Consider the following 15,295-nt stretch of genomic DNA (forward strand, 5'->3'; position numbering starts at 1 on the left):
GCTTGGTGCAGGCACAAACCTATCTATTTAGTCTTGTGCTGCGTAATATCGCCCTACGTTTCTCGAGTCACTCGGGTGGTGTCACTCCATATAGCCTCGGGCAACGTGGGAGCAATAGGTCGATAACATAGATAACAGGCGCTTGTCCTATACAGATCCAATGTTGAGTCGGCTCGGCACACCACGTCATCTCTAGAATGCCATGCTGATCTCGTTATGATGATTGATATTATCTGGTTGATATCAGAATATGTCAAAAGTAGGACAAGTAATTAGTTGTTCATAAAATATTATTTTATTAGGATATCACTGTGTTTGACATACTATTTCAGAATTTTTAAATTTTAAGTTTAATTATAATTAATATTTTTTTGATAAGGAAGGGAGAGGTAGTTTGATATAAATTTGACATGATTAATATTTTGAACCAATCAAAATTTGACTTTTAAGAGTCTTGCCAATTAGACACATCACCATGGGATAAAAAATATTTTCTTATCTTTATTTTATAAAATATTTTCTCAGGAAGGAATGCTAGATAAACCAATTAAACATCCACTTACGTGCTTGCCCCAGTATTTTAAGGTCCAAAGTCTGTTAGAATTTGATTTGTATGAATCCTCTGCTCTCATAAATGTATCTTAAGTTAATAACTATGGAAAGTTGTAGGTTATTAACTCTGAATGATTTAAGCTCTTGGAATCAAAATAGCAAAGGTCCACAAATCCACCAATTCTTTGTTAATAAGGTCTAAAATTCATTCACTTGGCAAAACTTCATGAATAATCCTATCCAAGATTATTACATGGATTATAAGTTACTTAAAAAGATATGGGTTAAAAATTAGACTTTTTTTATAAAAATAAAATAATTATAAAGCCTTCGTTCTCCTAAGTGTCTCACCTTGTGAGCCACCATCAGCATCATCTAGAAATCATCATTCATCTTTGATACTTCAAGCACGTAAGCTTGAGAAGTATTATTCGTTTTCGATACCTACCTTAAAAAGTGTTTTTAAAAACAGAAGATGATTGACGCTAACAAGGCCTGAGTTTCCAAACTCCTTAATTAACATGGGACTAAATATATTTATTAATTATATTATAATTTTTTTAATTAATATTTATTAATATATTTAACTAATAAAAAAATTATATTAGTTTAGTCAATATTTAGTAGCCCGAGAGGTGATCCGATCCATGTCTAATATGATTTTGATAACTATGATTTATTTTGTTGAAGAATAAATAATTACTAAAAATGAAGGATTCCTTCAAGATTTTTTACATCTCTACTTCAGCTTTGTTATGTAAACTAAATTGAAGTGTTCTTTTGGCATTATCGATATTTAATAATATTTTTTAAACATTGTAAGTGCTTTCTATATTTGATTATACCTCTCTAAATATTAATATTAAATCATGATTACCAATATATATATGAAGGAATATATATATATATATATATATATACACACATATATTATATATATATATAGGTACGGACGATATGGTTTCGAGAGACCTAAAGTCCCTGTCCAAGCCGGCGATCTCTCTCTCTCTCTCTCTCTTCTCCCGTTGTTTTCCTCCTCTCGAGTTCGTCGTGTCGGTAATTGTATCATACACCCTTTGAGTGTTTCCGATTTCTTCCTTGCGGGCAGTCTCTCTTGCAGGAGGTAAATCCCTATTCCTCGAGGCTTCTTTTTTACTGTAAGAGCTTCAATATGTTGGCTTATTAGGGTTGAACCCGTCCCCTTCGACTGATGCCCTTCTGCAGTAGTAAGTTGGATTTAGGGTTTTGGTTTTGTTATTTGGTATCGACGTCAAAGTTGTAGTCCGTCTTCTGTCAGCAAATTTAGGATCACGACGCCGTACTAATATCATCCGTATTGCTGCTTTTCAAGATTGCACAATCATGCTATCTTCCGTCATGTCAATTATCTCCAAAGGCCTTCGTTTTGTCAATTATTCCCTTTTACTTTTGCCGTCTTTCCTCCTGTATACTTAGGTTATTGTTTTGTTTTGGATATGGAATTTGATTTTCTCTACCGAGGACCGAGTCTATTTTAGTCGCAATCATCCCACATCTGTTTCAGTATCTTTCTTGCGCACTATATTTTTGTGGACCTTGAGAAATCCTAGTTAGATCAAATCTTCAATGAATAAGTTTATACCTTTTGAAGTTGATATTTTGGTCACTATTTTCAGTTTTGATGATTAAATGAGCCTTTTGTTTTGTTGAAACAGGTAAACAAGTCGTGAAGAATGGTTGGTCGAAGAAGAATATCTATGGGTATATCCAAACTTATTGGGTTGAAGGCTACTGTTTTGCTGTTGGCATTTTACTTCACCAGAAAACTTGGAGTAAACTCGATTCCTGTACCCCTTCTATATGCCTCCTTGGTTGCATATTTAATTGCCATTGCATCTCATCCAGCAGTGAATCTTCCCCTGCTTTTAGGAAAGAGCTCTGATGGGATCTTTCCACTCTGGTCAATGATTATATTTGGGCCTTTTTTGTTCTTTATTCGGTTATTTGTGCCTTTGAGAAGATGGAAGAGTCGGGAACCACTGTATAGTGAAATTTCTGATGGTTTGTATGTTGGAGGTTGGCCTTCTTCCTTGGAACACTTGCCCCCTTGCAGACCTGCAGTGATTGATTGCACATGTGAACTACCACGGAGCTCTGCACTTCCAAATGCATATTTGTGTGTTGCTACTTGGGATACGAGAGCACCTCAACCATCACAAATTGAGTCGGCAGTGCGTTGGGTGTGCAGAAAAAGGACTCAGAATGTTCCTGTATACATCCATTGTGCTTTTGGTGAGTATCCTATTGTCTGAACTTGCAGAAAAGATGATAATGAGGAGTAAATAATCTGGCCAACTAGTTTGTGCATGGACCAAGTTTTTATTTCAATCTGACTAATTATTTATGATACATTAGGACACACCCCTGCATCGCAAAGGATGGTCTAGATCTTGAGATATATATTCTTGGATAGTTTAACTAGTGATTTAATCAGAAACTAAGATATATTATTAGCATGTAGCACTCCATGCTGATCTTCCATAAGTCAAAATATGAAGGAGCAGATGTGTCATACATGAGACTGCTGCAAGTACTCATTAAGGAAAAAAATGTATAATATTAGTTGATTGGTTATGACAAGTAGTTTGGTGAACAAAAAACACCATATTTCATCGCCTGCAATTCTGAAATTAATGGTGGTATACAGAGAAGTCTTGTCACATTTGAACATAAGATGAAGCCCTTCCTTAGATTATATAAATTGTTGCCAATGTTTAATTAATCTGTACTGTTTAAACGCCTCTTGAAGTGTCTGATTGTGTAATGTGAATACAGCATATACAGGACATAGGATAAAATAGTGTTTTGTGTTACATGATGCTTATGAATTGTTGTTCTCCGAATTTGATTTAATCAAAATTTAAAATTTCTCATGTTTTCTCATCTTTTCAAAATTTAAAATTTCCTTAACTAGGATTTTCCCTTGTTTGCCACACTTCATTTTCAAAATTTTGATTCAAAAATAGGAAAATGATTGATTTCACTTCCATTTGGTGGTACCTGTTTAAGTAGGATATTGAAATAAAATATTTAATTTTCTTAGGTAGAAAATTTAATATCTAAAATTTTTTTAGGTAAGATTTTACCTTATTTTCCATGATCCATTTCCTAGATTGTCATTCAAAATTAGGGAAATGATATATTTCGCTTCTGTTTAGGTAGGATAATTAGATAAAAAAATTAATAATGACAAACCTCTTGCTCTCTAAATATTAGAATTAAATATTTTATTTCAGTATCAGTTTGTGCTCAAATGAAAGTGAAATTTAAATTATTTTTTTCCTAATTTTGAATCACAATCTAGGAAATAGATTATGGCAAAAACTGGTAAAATCTTAAGGAAATTTTAATTCTTCGAAAGATGGGATAAAATCTGTTTTGATTACATTTGAAATATTAGAAGATACATTTCTAAAAAGCATTAGAAGGAAACTAGTCACTAATTTATTTTGTCATGGTTCCTTTATTGCCCAATTTCCACCAAAGGATCTATCTCAATCATGTGGATTATGTTTGCAGATATTGATGATAAATGAGTACTTATGTACAAGACAAACTCACAGTGCAAACAATGCTGCTTCTTGCAAACTTAAGCATTTTTTAATGAATTGCAAAGAAAAAGGAAGCTTTGGCTACTTCTTGGTTTTTTTTGTACTAGGAAAATGTCAGCTTATGTCAAATTGTTTGTTGGAGTTCAATGCAATTTACTTGTAATACACTTCTGATTTTCTATTTCCTATTACTTTTGCCATGTCTAAGGCACTTCTAGATGGTTTGTGATGGGTTGTTTCAAATAATTGTAACTGGTATGTCATCCCCTCATAACATAGCATCTTACAAGGTGTTGAGATATACAATTGTGATAACTTTTTTTAGTGTTGCTGCAACTTGTAGACTAAAGTTGTAACTGAAGATGTCATTTGAAAATGATTATTGGTTTTCTATGTTTATGATATTGATATGATAAGTATCATGTAGTAGATGTGACTAGACTAGTAGTTCACATTGGGAATGCAACTTGTGAAAGGAGCTACGGGCCCATCATATTGCGGAGCCACCAGTGAACATAGTCTAGTAGATTTACATCAAGTATAGTCTCTCATAATATTTAATCATATTGATTTCTTGATGTATGCACGAGTGATTGAATAAGTGTAAATGAATGATCATGGATGTTTATGTATCCCTACCGAGGGCAGGTATGGCGATTCCCTTCGGGGATTAACGGGCCGTCAGACGTGATGGTTAGACGGTTCCTCCATCCGCTGTTGGGAGGAACGTGTCCCCACTTGGGCGGGTGAGGGATACCACTTCATCCGCTGTTGGGAGTGCGATATGGATTATCTCCATCCGCTGTTGGGAGGAATCCATCTCGTGGAATATGCCTCTCCATCTGCTGTTGGGAGAGCGCACCATTGGGTGATATACGTCTTTGTTATTATGTATGTGTTGCATGTGGTTGATGCATGATTTTGTTTATTATGCAATAAATTATCATCATTTTTCTGATGCATAAGTTTTATGATGAATAGATATATTTTCATATTGAATTATTGATATTTGTTTATATTTCATGAATATTAAAGATTATTTTTATGATTTTTCTGAGGTTCCTACCAGCATGTATGGTTGCTGATGTGTTTTTATTTTATATTTATTTTCAGAGTAATCTACTATTGTGTAATAAATCTGAAGCTTTGGTGGAAGAGACTTGTGACCCTGTGAAGAAGATGTCATTTTTCTAGCTAATAGAATATCTACTACTGTAAAGACAATGATTTGAAATCAAAGACGAATGAAAAGAAAATGAGGAAGTTTATTATATAAATTATGGATAATAAATTTCAGATTTATTATTCTTTTTATAAATTCGAGATGTGACAAATTTAATGGTATCAGAGCTAACTGATGAGCTAACTGGCCAATAACTCCATTTTGGTTCTCAACGGCGGATCAAAATGCTTAAACGGGAGTTGATAGTAGTACACTCATCAGACCCTTATAAGTCAATCTTAATCCTGTCCACTTTCGATGTGGGACTAATCAGGGGTGTTACAATCACCCCCACTTAAAGGCTTGACGTCCTCGTCAAGCCCCACCATAACCCAGATCAAACCCTAGCATAGTGCATGTGAGGCGTAGCCCAGTGGTGGCTCCACGCCGTGATGAGTCCTCTGACTCCGTCTACGGGTAGCCCTTTCCTACTCGAGCCCCACCATACCCAAATGCTAGGTCGGCTCTGATACCAAATATTATGACTCGAGCCTAATAGGCTAACTGGCCTATCAACTTCGTTTGGTCTAAACCACTGACCAAAATGCTTAAGCTGAAGTTGATAGTAGTACACTCATCAGACCCTTATAAGTCAATCTTAGTCTTGCCCACTTTCGATGTGGGACTAATCAGGGATGTTACAATCACCCTCACTCAAAGGCTTGACGTCCTCGTCAAGCCCCAACATAACCCAGATCAGACCCTAGCATAGTGCATGTGAGGCGTAGCCCAGTGGTGGCTTCACGCCGTGACGAGTCCTCTGACTCCGTCTACGAGTAGCCCTTTCCTACTTGAGCCCCCTCACCATGCCCAAATGCTAGGTCGGCTCTGATACCAAATATTAAGACTCGAGCCTGATGGGCTAATTAGCCTATCAACTTTGTTTGGTCTAATCCACTGACCAAAATGCTTAAGCTGAAGTTTATAGTAGTACACTCATCAAACCCTTATAAGTCAATCTTAATCCTGCCCACTTTCGATGTGGGACTAATCAGGGGTGTTACAAAAGTTGCTTGTATAAGTTAGTTGGTCATATATGCTTGTCTACTCTTTGACACTGGTGCTTCTGCATCTGTTTCTGTTTTGGTGTTTCAATAAATTTGACTCTGATGGTTGTATTTCTATCATTTATATCATCATATTACAACAGATTTTGGCTCCATATCTTCCTTCTATTGTTGGGATGGGAGACCAGAGGTTGGTGGTTACATGACAAATTAGTAAATGATGAATTTGATAATTGCAGTAAATGACACATTTCGCGGTGGGATAATCTTTTCTAAATTCATTGTTAATGTCACACATCTCATCTTCTAATTTTCCTATTTCCTCCTTCCACTCCTTCCCCTTGTTTTTTTTTTCTGTGGATATCAATTGGCTTAAATTGCCTAAAACATATTAATTCTGATTGAATTAGATTGATGCAAGCCAATTTCAACCTAAACCAGCTAGAATCAGATCAACCTTGGATGAATATGATATGGATCAAGCATATCATATTGAAATTGATTGATGTCACAAATAATGATTTAGCTAATAAAAGGCATAGGGTGATGGATTATTCTATCTGCAGACTCTAAAAGGAAACAAACTAATTGGATAAACTTTTTTAATGTCCAATCATTTAATCCTATTAAATTAAACTAAAACCAATGGTATAACCTAATCAAAATTTTGATAAGCTTCATCTGTATCCAGCTCCATTTCTTCGGCTGTAGTTGTACTTGCATAACTTCAACTCAATTCTGACAATGGGAACCAGAAATACAAAGTTTGATCTGCACCTTCTTCGTTAAGACCTTTTTAAACTTGTAGTTACTTGAAGTGCTACCATGTAAATCTCTTCTTGTTCATGTTTTCATGAATATGTCATCGTTAGTGTGCAATAATATGTAAAGAACCATTTACTTTGCAAGTGGTGTCTAGGATGATGTTTTCTGATATTCTGAAGCACTAACACAATGGATTATAATTTTCTCGATACTATTGTCTTAAATGTATTATATATGTTGTATCTACTTATGCCTCACCAGATCACTTTTGACATGCTTAGAGGACCTTAACAGTACCATGGATTTGACATGAAAGTTAATTGTCTTGGAACATTCAACAGGTCATGGTAGAAGTGTTTGCGTGATGTGTGCCGTTCTTGTCGCACTAGGTCTGGCTGAAGATTGGAGAAGTGCAGAGAGGATTATTCGAGAAAAACGGCCGTGCATCGAAATGAATGATCTTCACCGCAAAAGCTTGGAAGAATGGTCAAGACATCGGCTTCCATCGAAAAGAGATGGAGTATCAGTTGTCAGTTCTGTGATTCTATCTGAAAGAAAACACAAGGTGTAGTATCCGACAACAATCTATATATCTTTATTTCAGAATTTAGGGCTAAAACTGAAAACAGTCAGCTGTATTCATATCTGAATCTTCCTTCCCCATCTGTAAACATTTAATCAAGCTGCTGATGTTATTTTTTCCTTTGAAGGTACAAACCACTAAATATGCAGCTGAAATAGCTGCAATTTAGATCTTCATTTTTTCTGTATATATATATATATATATATCACATTTCGAATAAGACTCCAACAATGTCGATTCAGTGACCAAATCATATGGATATTGTGGTATGTCAGATTGAAGTAATCATTGCAAAATGACCAGAAATTATGAAAATTATGCATACATTTAAATGAATACTTTAGAATTTATAATATAATTAACTTATCTTTTTATCCATGTCGTGAATATGTTTGTGCATTTGGCTGTTCCATCTATGTTCGGTGATCTCGTTGCAAGCAGATGCATTAAAATTATTCCTTGGGTCCTGATATCATTGTAGCTTATCATGTCTGATGAATTAGATTGTCCATATGTGGTCTTTTATTTTTTTCATCTCAACTTTTCAAAATACTATGTAAATTGGCTCAATAACGATCTTTGCCAATACATCCGAGAATAACGAAGAAATGATATAGATACTTCACCACATTTTTTCCTAAGACGAACTGGAAAAACGAGAGTTGCTCCATTCAGTGGATATGGTCTTAGTTCAATCATTATGATGTACTTTGTTTCTTAATGCTTTTGTGATTATACGACTGATATCTCATACTCATGAGATTGATATTTTAACTCTACCTTGGTATCATATGTCCAATACTTTTTTTATCATACGATTGATATCTTAGTATCATATGATTGATATCTTAATATCATGTGGTCGACATCTCAATGCTATATGAATTATACTTTAGAATCATGTGTGTCTGACATCTCATTATCATATGATCGACATATTAAGACTACGTGATCAACACCTTAGTGTCTCATGTCAAATTTGACTGGGTATTATCGTATCTCAGGATTGAACACATCATAATTGTATTTAATTTTGAAAGAGGCATACCACCTTTTCCATAATCGACATTAATGTGAGAGTAAGGATATTTGAAGCTCAATCAGTATAGGTCCTAAGAGATGACTCCTGACACCAACAAGGTAGAACCTAAAGAGGCATACCACCTTTTTCATAATCGACATTAATGTGAGAGTAAGGATATTTGAAGCTCAATCAGTATGGGTCCTAAGAGATGACTCCTGACACCAACAAGGTAGAACCTAAAGAGGTAGTTCGTATTATCATCATGGATAAATATTTAAAGAGAAATATTTAACGAGATAGTTCCCGATACCCACATGACAGGACCCTTAGAGAGATGGTTTGTTTTAGTTGAACCTCTAAAAGGTTGCTCTCTGTACCAACATAGCTGAAACCCCAACCGCTACAGTTGCTGAACACTATTTAGTACGATAAAGAGTTAAGGCAGCGTGATAGAACCGTTATTGCAAGTTGCCGTTTACAAAGTGAATCGTGGCCAAGCAGCACTCTACGAGCTTGGAGCTGTAGTGCTTTATGCCTCGACAAGTCGTGGCCCGGTATTATCAAGTCATCGAGATGCATCGACAAGTCAACATTATCATTGTCTAAACAAGATAGGGTTCGTCATGACTTACAATAGCATAGTACAAGTACCACAACCACGCGATCGTGAGCTGTAGTCTGCTTCAACGTGATTGCTGAGGTTTCAAGCCAAAGCAAATAGACTCAGACGTCTATCAGGGAAGTATTTCTTGACTTAAATAGTCATTATATATATATATATTCACTGCTTTTATGGCTCATCTCATAAATGCTTGAGGACTAACTTGGCAAGGCTAAAAAAAATTAACTAGGTTGAGCATAGGGTGTTCATCGGAATAATCCAAATCATGTCGGATTATAGTATCACCTACTGTGACCATATCTATTATGAAGTAGTATCTTTCTTGCATAAGAGGTGTGATCAAAATGGTTCAAAGTGTTTCGTTCGATGATAACAATAACACAACTGAAACAACTTGTAGTGCTTTTTTCAATGATAACGTGATCAAAATGACTCGAAGTGTTATCTTTGATGACATTGTGATTAAAATAAACCAAAGCATTCCCTTCGACAATAGTGTGATCGAAACAACTTAAAGTGTTTTATTCAACGATAGCACGATCGAAATAGCCAAAAGTACTCTAACACGATAATAGCGGTTTGAAATACTCTAACACGACAATAGTACTCTAACACGATCGAAATACCAATGACTAAAACATTGGTATCATACGGCTGACACCTCACTGCCACATTATTATGGACTTAGTTAGTTTTATCTAAGTTATGATACACCCTTGTGTGTTCGTCTACAAAGGGTCAGCTTTCTCGAAATCTCTTATGATCCCTTATGAACTTATAAAAGAGAAGACGAGTTAGAGAAAAAAATTAACTCGAGATTCACAAGTAGCCATTTCAGCAAACACTTCATAAGTAATGCAAATTATAAACATAGACTTTGCAAACTCTGAACAATCATACGATAAAGGGTTTAAGATGGTTTGCCACCACTAAAAGTCCCCACAAGTACCTACATAACACTACTGTAGAATAAGGCAATGAATCAACCCTAGACACTAGGCCAAAGGCCCATCCAGCCTCGTGCCACCTAGGTAGCTCCTAGGTGTTGTGTTGGCTAATACTCTATGCCACTCTATGGAGCTAGAGAAGCCCTAAAATGGTTGCTTGGATGGTTTATTTTTGGGTAATTTTACTTCTGCATGATGACTGCACATAACCTATGTTTACAAGTCAGAAACAACTACAAAAGTCAATCAAAATAGAGCTACCAAGCCTACTATAAGCCCTCTACATGCTATGTAAAATATGAATAAAACCAAAAGACACAGACATATATAAACATTACATCGAATACTTTGTTTATAACTTTATTCATAATATTCTCCATCACTTATTCCTTCGATATCCTTATTAAAGCACTACATCTCTTTATCTTTGCTGAATCTTTCATATTTTGCTTTAGTTATAATGCGCCTCTTAGCTCCTAACTACACTCTACCACTATTATTGAGTAATCGAGCGTTAATCAGTTATACTGCCTCAACTCGCCAATAACTCTGACTATGGTGTGGGGTTGGCCGAGTTGTGTTAATCCTTGTTGGTTCCTATGGATTCTTTAGATGAAAGAAAAGACCTTTCTTACTATACAATAGTCTTTTAAGCATCTCATACCGCTTGAACTGAGTGGATACTTGTTGGACCTTTAACGAGCATCAACTCATAGACTTCAGTTTTTGGAGTCTTTACTTTACAAAATTTGTCCATCGACTCCTTTTTTACTTAGTTGTTACCTTTATGTGGGTTCACATTACTTTTGTTTTCAATTGGCATTCTATCGAGAAATGAAGTTGATAATTTACTCTCAATAGCATCGACCAACATTAGTGAGGATTTGATAATTATTGTCTTCCACCAGTTTCTTCGAAAGGTCTTTAAATATGTGCAGAGCTCCTCTACTAGATAAATAAGAGAATTGAGATACTCTATTTCACCTATTCTCTTAAGAGTTAAGAAGACAAAGGTTAATTAACTTCGCTTGCATCTTTGAGGGTTGTACGCCATGCATTGAGCTAGTTACTAGCCTCCACCTACTTTTTACTCATACTTCCGGAACACTTAAAGTGTTAGAACTCCTTGCGTGTTAACTATTGCGATTTGCCTTCTTATTGCCATTAAACTTCTAGAATGCAAAAAGTTTCACAAAAAAAGAGCAAAATTTCATCCCAATTTGGAGTAAGTCTCCAATAGTTTGGGTCCCCTTTAGGACTGTATCGTCTTCTCTATTGCTTACTCCTTTGAGTAGAAAAGTATAGCACCACGTACTGCCTATTTTATTAGCTTTCAGCACAATCTATCCACATATCTGGCATAATTATTAGCTTTCAGCACATTGTACGCCATTCCTGCATGTCATTCGATCTTCTAGTACTTTGTTCAAACCTTTAGTATATTGTCCTTTCCTTTAGTATATCGTTCGATCTATCAACATGTCAACTTTTCCATGGTATCCAATCTTTTGGCGTAATACATGATCCTTCCAATACAATGCTCAAACTTATAGCACGAAGTCTAATCTTCGGCACGTCGACTAATCCTTCGGCTCAATGTCCAATTTTCGATATGATACTTTTTCTAGCATAATGTCTTATTCTCCTACTTCAACAGTTTGTATTTTGATAGTTCGAGTCCATGATCGAAGCATTTCTTATGTCACTTATCTCAAAAATATATTAGTCCATAAACTTATCAATTAATTTCATCATCAAAATATGAGATTCAATAATGCTCTCCCTCAATGAGAGCAAGGGATCGATGACTTCTCGAAAGTTCCACCTCTACGATACCATAACACTGACATACCTATGGTCCTACCATCTATTGTCTTGCATCTGTATCCCTTTCTTCGTAATCAGTAGATATGCTTCTACAGTATTACGGCACTCCTCTGAATCAACTTGCATTCTAATCAACGCTTAGTTTTAGGTAGTTGAGTCCCTTTGGACTCATTATCATTTCCTTGCCCATTTCAACCATTTTCTTCAACACCTTTGAGTTCTCCGAGCAATTCCCCTTAGTTGATGGAAAGATATACTACAACTCCAATGCATGGCCTCTACTATCATGTTATAGGGCTCACATTAATTTTGTTCCGTTCTTATTCCATGGTAGCAATGTTCGCTTACTCGGCTTTGTCCTTTGACTTAAGTGAATATGAGCTCTAGAGCAATCTAACTCTCTAGCTGCTCTGATTATACCTCTGTATGATCAAGCCCCCTATGAGACTCACTAGTACGTGCACCCCTCAGTGGTACACAGCCTCCATATGCTGATGACCAAGGCTTTCATCTAATATAAAATTCGATACATGCATGGAATCTATAACCCTTCTTGCCATTATGTTGTTTACCAAAGTGGAACTTCCCATAACTCCCGATTATACCTTTGTATGATCAAGTCCTTCGTGGGACTTGTTCCATATGTGTCGCATTATCTCAAACTATTCTACCATAATCCATTGCACAATGTCGCCTCATGGTGATATCTCTATTGTATTCTGATCTTTATGAAATGAACTCGGACTACGATCTCTTAATGTGTGTCATCTGTTAGCATATCGTAGGGCCTCCGCCTCATTTGATTATGTTCGCTCCTTTAGCAATCAACTTTCGTCCACTCGCTCTTGGGTCACACCCGGATGAAGCACATCTCTAGGACAATCCATCACCTAATAACTCTCGAAGTCCATTGACTTTGCTGAAATTAGTATGCTATTGTTTGGATCCTGGACCTTTACACCCCCCCCCCCCCCCCCCCCCAAATACCATCTTCATTGCGTATCGCTTCTTTCACGATAACTCGAATGACAACACTATGACATATTCTTCAAAAGTACCTGCCTCTGCATTCACTTGCCCTGTGTCAAGGCCTTATGACCTAAACTTTACCTTCGCAAGTTGAGTCACTATAATTCCTCCGTCAAATGCTTCACTGAGATAAGATGCATGTGTCTCGAAGCTCATTTCAACTTAAGCACTATGTAGGTTGAGTTTGCTCCATCAGAATGAGGGATCTATTAAATGACATGATCTCGATCTTGCCTCTACAAGAGTTCATGTCCTTAACCTCTATCTAAGGAAAGTTTCATACCTTCACTCCATGTTTTGTCTTACATTTCGACTCTTATCATGCAGCTTGGACACTTCACTAAGTTCCACCAAAGTTACTCCACTCTTCGATTTTCATTATGTTGATGGTGGCTTTCACACCTACCATTCCATGGGTTAGCCCTTTGTTGAGTCCAATATTTACATTGACTCCAAGTGTATCTTCATTTGGTGTTATCTTGGGTCACTTCTCTATTTGATCTCACAATGTGTCCACCAACGTATTATCTCATGCGAGATCATGCGATGACTCCTTGCCACTCACTTGGTCTATTGAGCTTTGTGGAGTTGTTATCATGAGATACCTCTTCTCAACATGTACAGTTCATTGTATATGATTCTTCCTATAGAGAATTAAGATTTATCCCTCATAGATATCTATCTCATTGGAGTAACTTTTCTCTTCGCATCATTCCCTTTGGAAGTTTCGGAGGCCACCATCCTCTTAGACTACTATGTCTTGCTGAATGAACTATGTACTATTCTATCCTTGTGAAAGCACTTACTACAGCGTGACTTTTTGTCAATACTACCACTACTACACCCTTTAAGGCCTAGCAATATACTGAACTTATTGCATACTTCAGCCTCCTATGAGCGTATCCTTTCCATGCCGAAGAAATGGTTTTAATACTCTATGGCAGTGAGTTTCGATCACTTTAGGAGGCCAAAGATAGTCCATTGTCCATATACAAGCTCATGGATGAATACTAAATTCTTTAAGTTAGCAATTCCCCTTACCTTTGTGAGCTTTGCATAACTTTTTCGGTCATCGAACAACCAATCCCTCTTTGCACAATCTCTTTCTTTACCAAGCGCCCCACTTGCCGTGAGCACTATCAAGTTTGGTTGCCAACATCGAGTTGTAGCTCGAACTTAACTATCCCATCGTTTGTGTGCTATGTGTTCCTCCTAGCTCGCTTATCCTTATGTTGCCTCTCGTATGAAAGATTTGTCATTATTCTAAATGCTAATCTCATCTAAGTGACTTCTTTCCTACATCTCTATGTTTGTTTCCCCCAAATGGTCGAGTGTGCTGACCGCTCTCAATGCAGCTCTACTAGGTCCCCCACGTTTGCATGCCAAGTGTTTCTAAATGTGCTTATCCTGCTCTGATACGATCTATCATAGACTTAGTTGATTTTGCCTAAGTCGTGTGGCACCCTTACATGTTTATGCGCAAATAGTCAACCTCCCCGAAACCTCTTATGATCCCTTAAGGATCTACAAAAGAGAAGACATATTAGAGAAAGTATTTAACTCGGCATCTACAAGCAATCATTAAGCAAACACTTGATAAGTAATATAAATTACAAACATAGACTTCACAAACTCTAAACAGTCGCACAACAAAGGGTCTAAGGTGGTCCACCATAGTCAAAGGTCCTTATAAGTGCCCACATGTTACTATTGCAAAATAAGATAACGAACCAACCCTAGAAACTACCCTAAAGGCCCATCCAACCTTATGCCACCCTGGTAGCTCATAAATGTTGTGCTGGATAACACTTCGCACCACTCTACGAAGCTAGAAAACCCTTAAAATGATTACTTGGATGGTTTGTTTCTAGGTAGTTTTACCTCTAGGCGATGATTGCACGCAACCTATGTTTATAAGTTAGAAACGACTACAAAAGTTAATTAAAATGGAGTTATCAAGCCTACTGCAAGCCCTCTACATGCTGTGTAAAGTATAAATAAAACTAAAGACATAAAAATACACGAGCATTACATCGAACACCCTATTTACAACCTTATTCGTAACAACATAGTTAATACTTTAGCATCACATGGCTAATACTTTAATATCATATTGTCGATATCTCA

General features: G+C 36.4%; 1 protein-coding gene across 1 annotated transcript; it reads left to right on the forward strand.

The window, feature by feature from the left end:
• Positions 1–1,515: 1,515 nt before the first annotated feature.
• Positions 1,516–7,838, forward strand: LOC135593712 (uncharacterized). Its single transcript, XM_065083947.1, has 3 exons — positions 1,516–1,675; positions 2,247–2,823; positions 7,478–7,838. Exons 2-3 carry the CDS (start codon positions 2,265–2,267, stop codon positions 7,705–7,707), a joined length of 789 nt encoding a protein of 262 aa, XP_064940019.1. The 5' UTR covers positions 1,516–1,675; positions 2,247–2,264; the 3' UTR covers positions 7,708–7,838.
• The last annotated feature ends 7,457 nt before the right edge of the window (positions 7,839–15,295 follow it).

The sequence above is a fragment of the Musa acuminata genome, chromosome BXJ1-9 (genome assembly GCF_036884655.1).
Source record: "Musa acuminata AAA Group cultivar baxijiao chromosome BXJ1-9, Cavendish_Baxijiao_AAA, whole genome shotgun sequence".
Taxonomy (NCBI): Eukaryota; Viridiplantae; Streptophyta; class Magnoliopsida; order Zingiberales; family Musaceae; genus Musa; species Musa acuminata.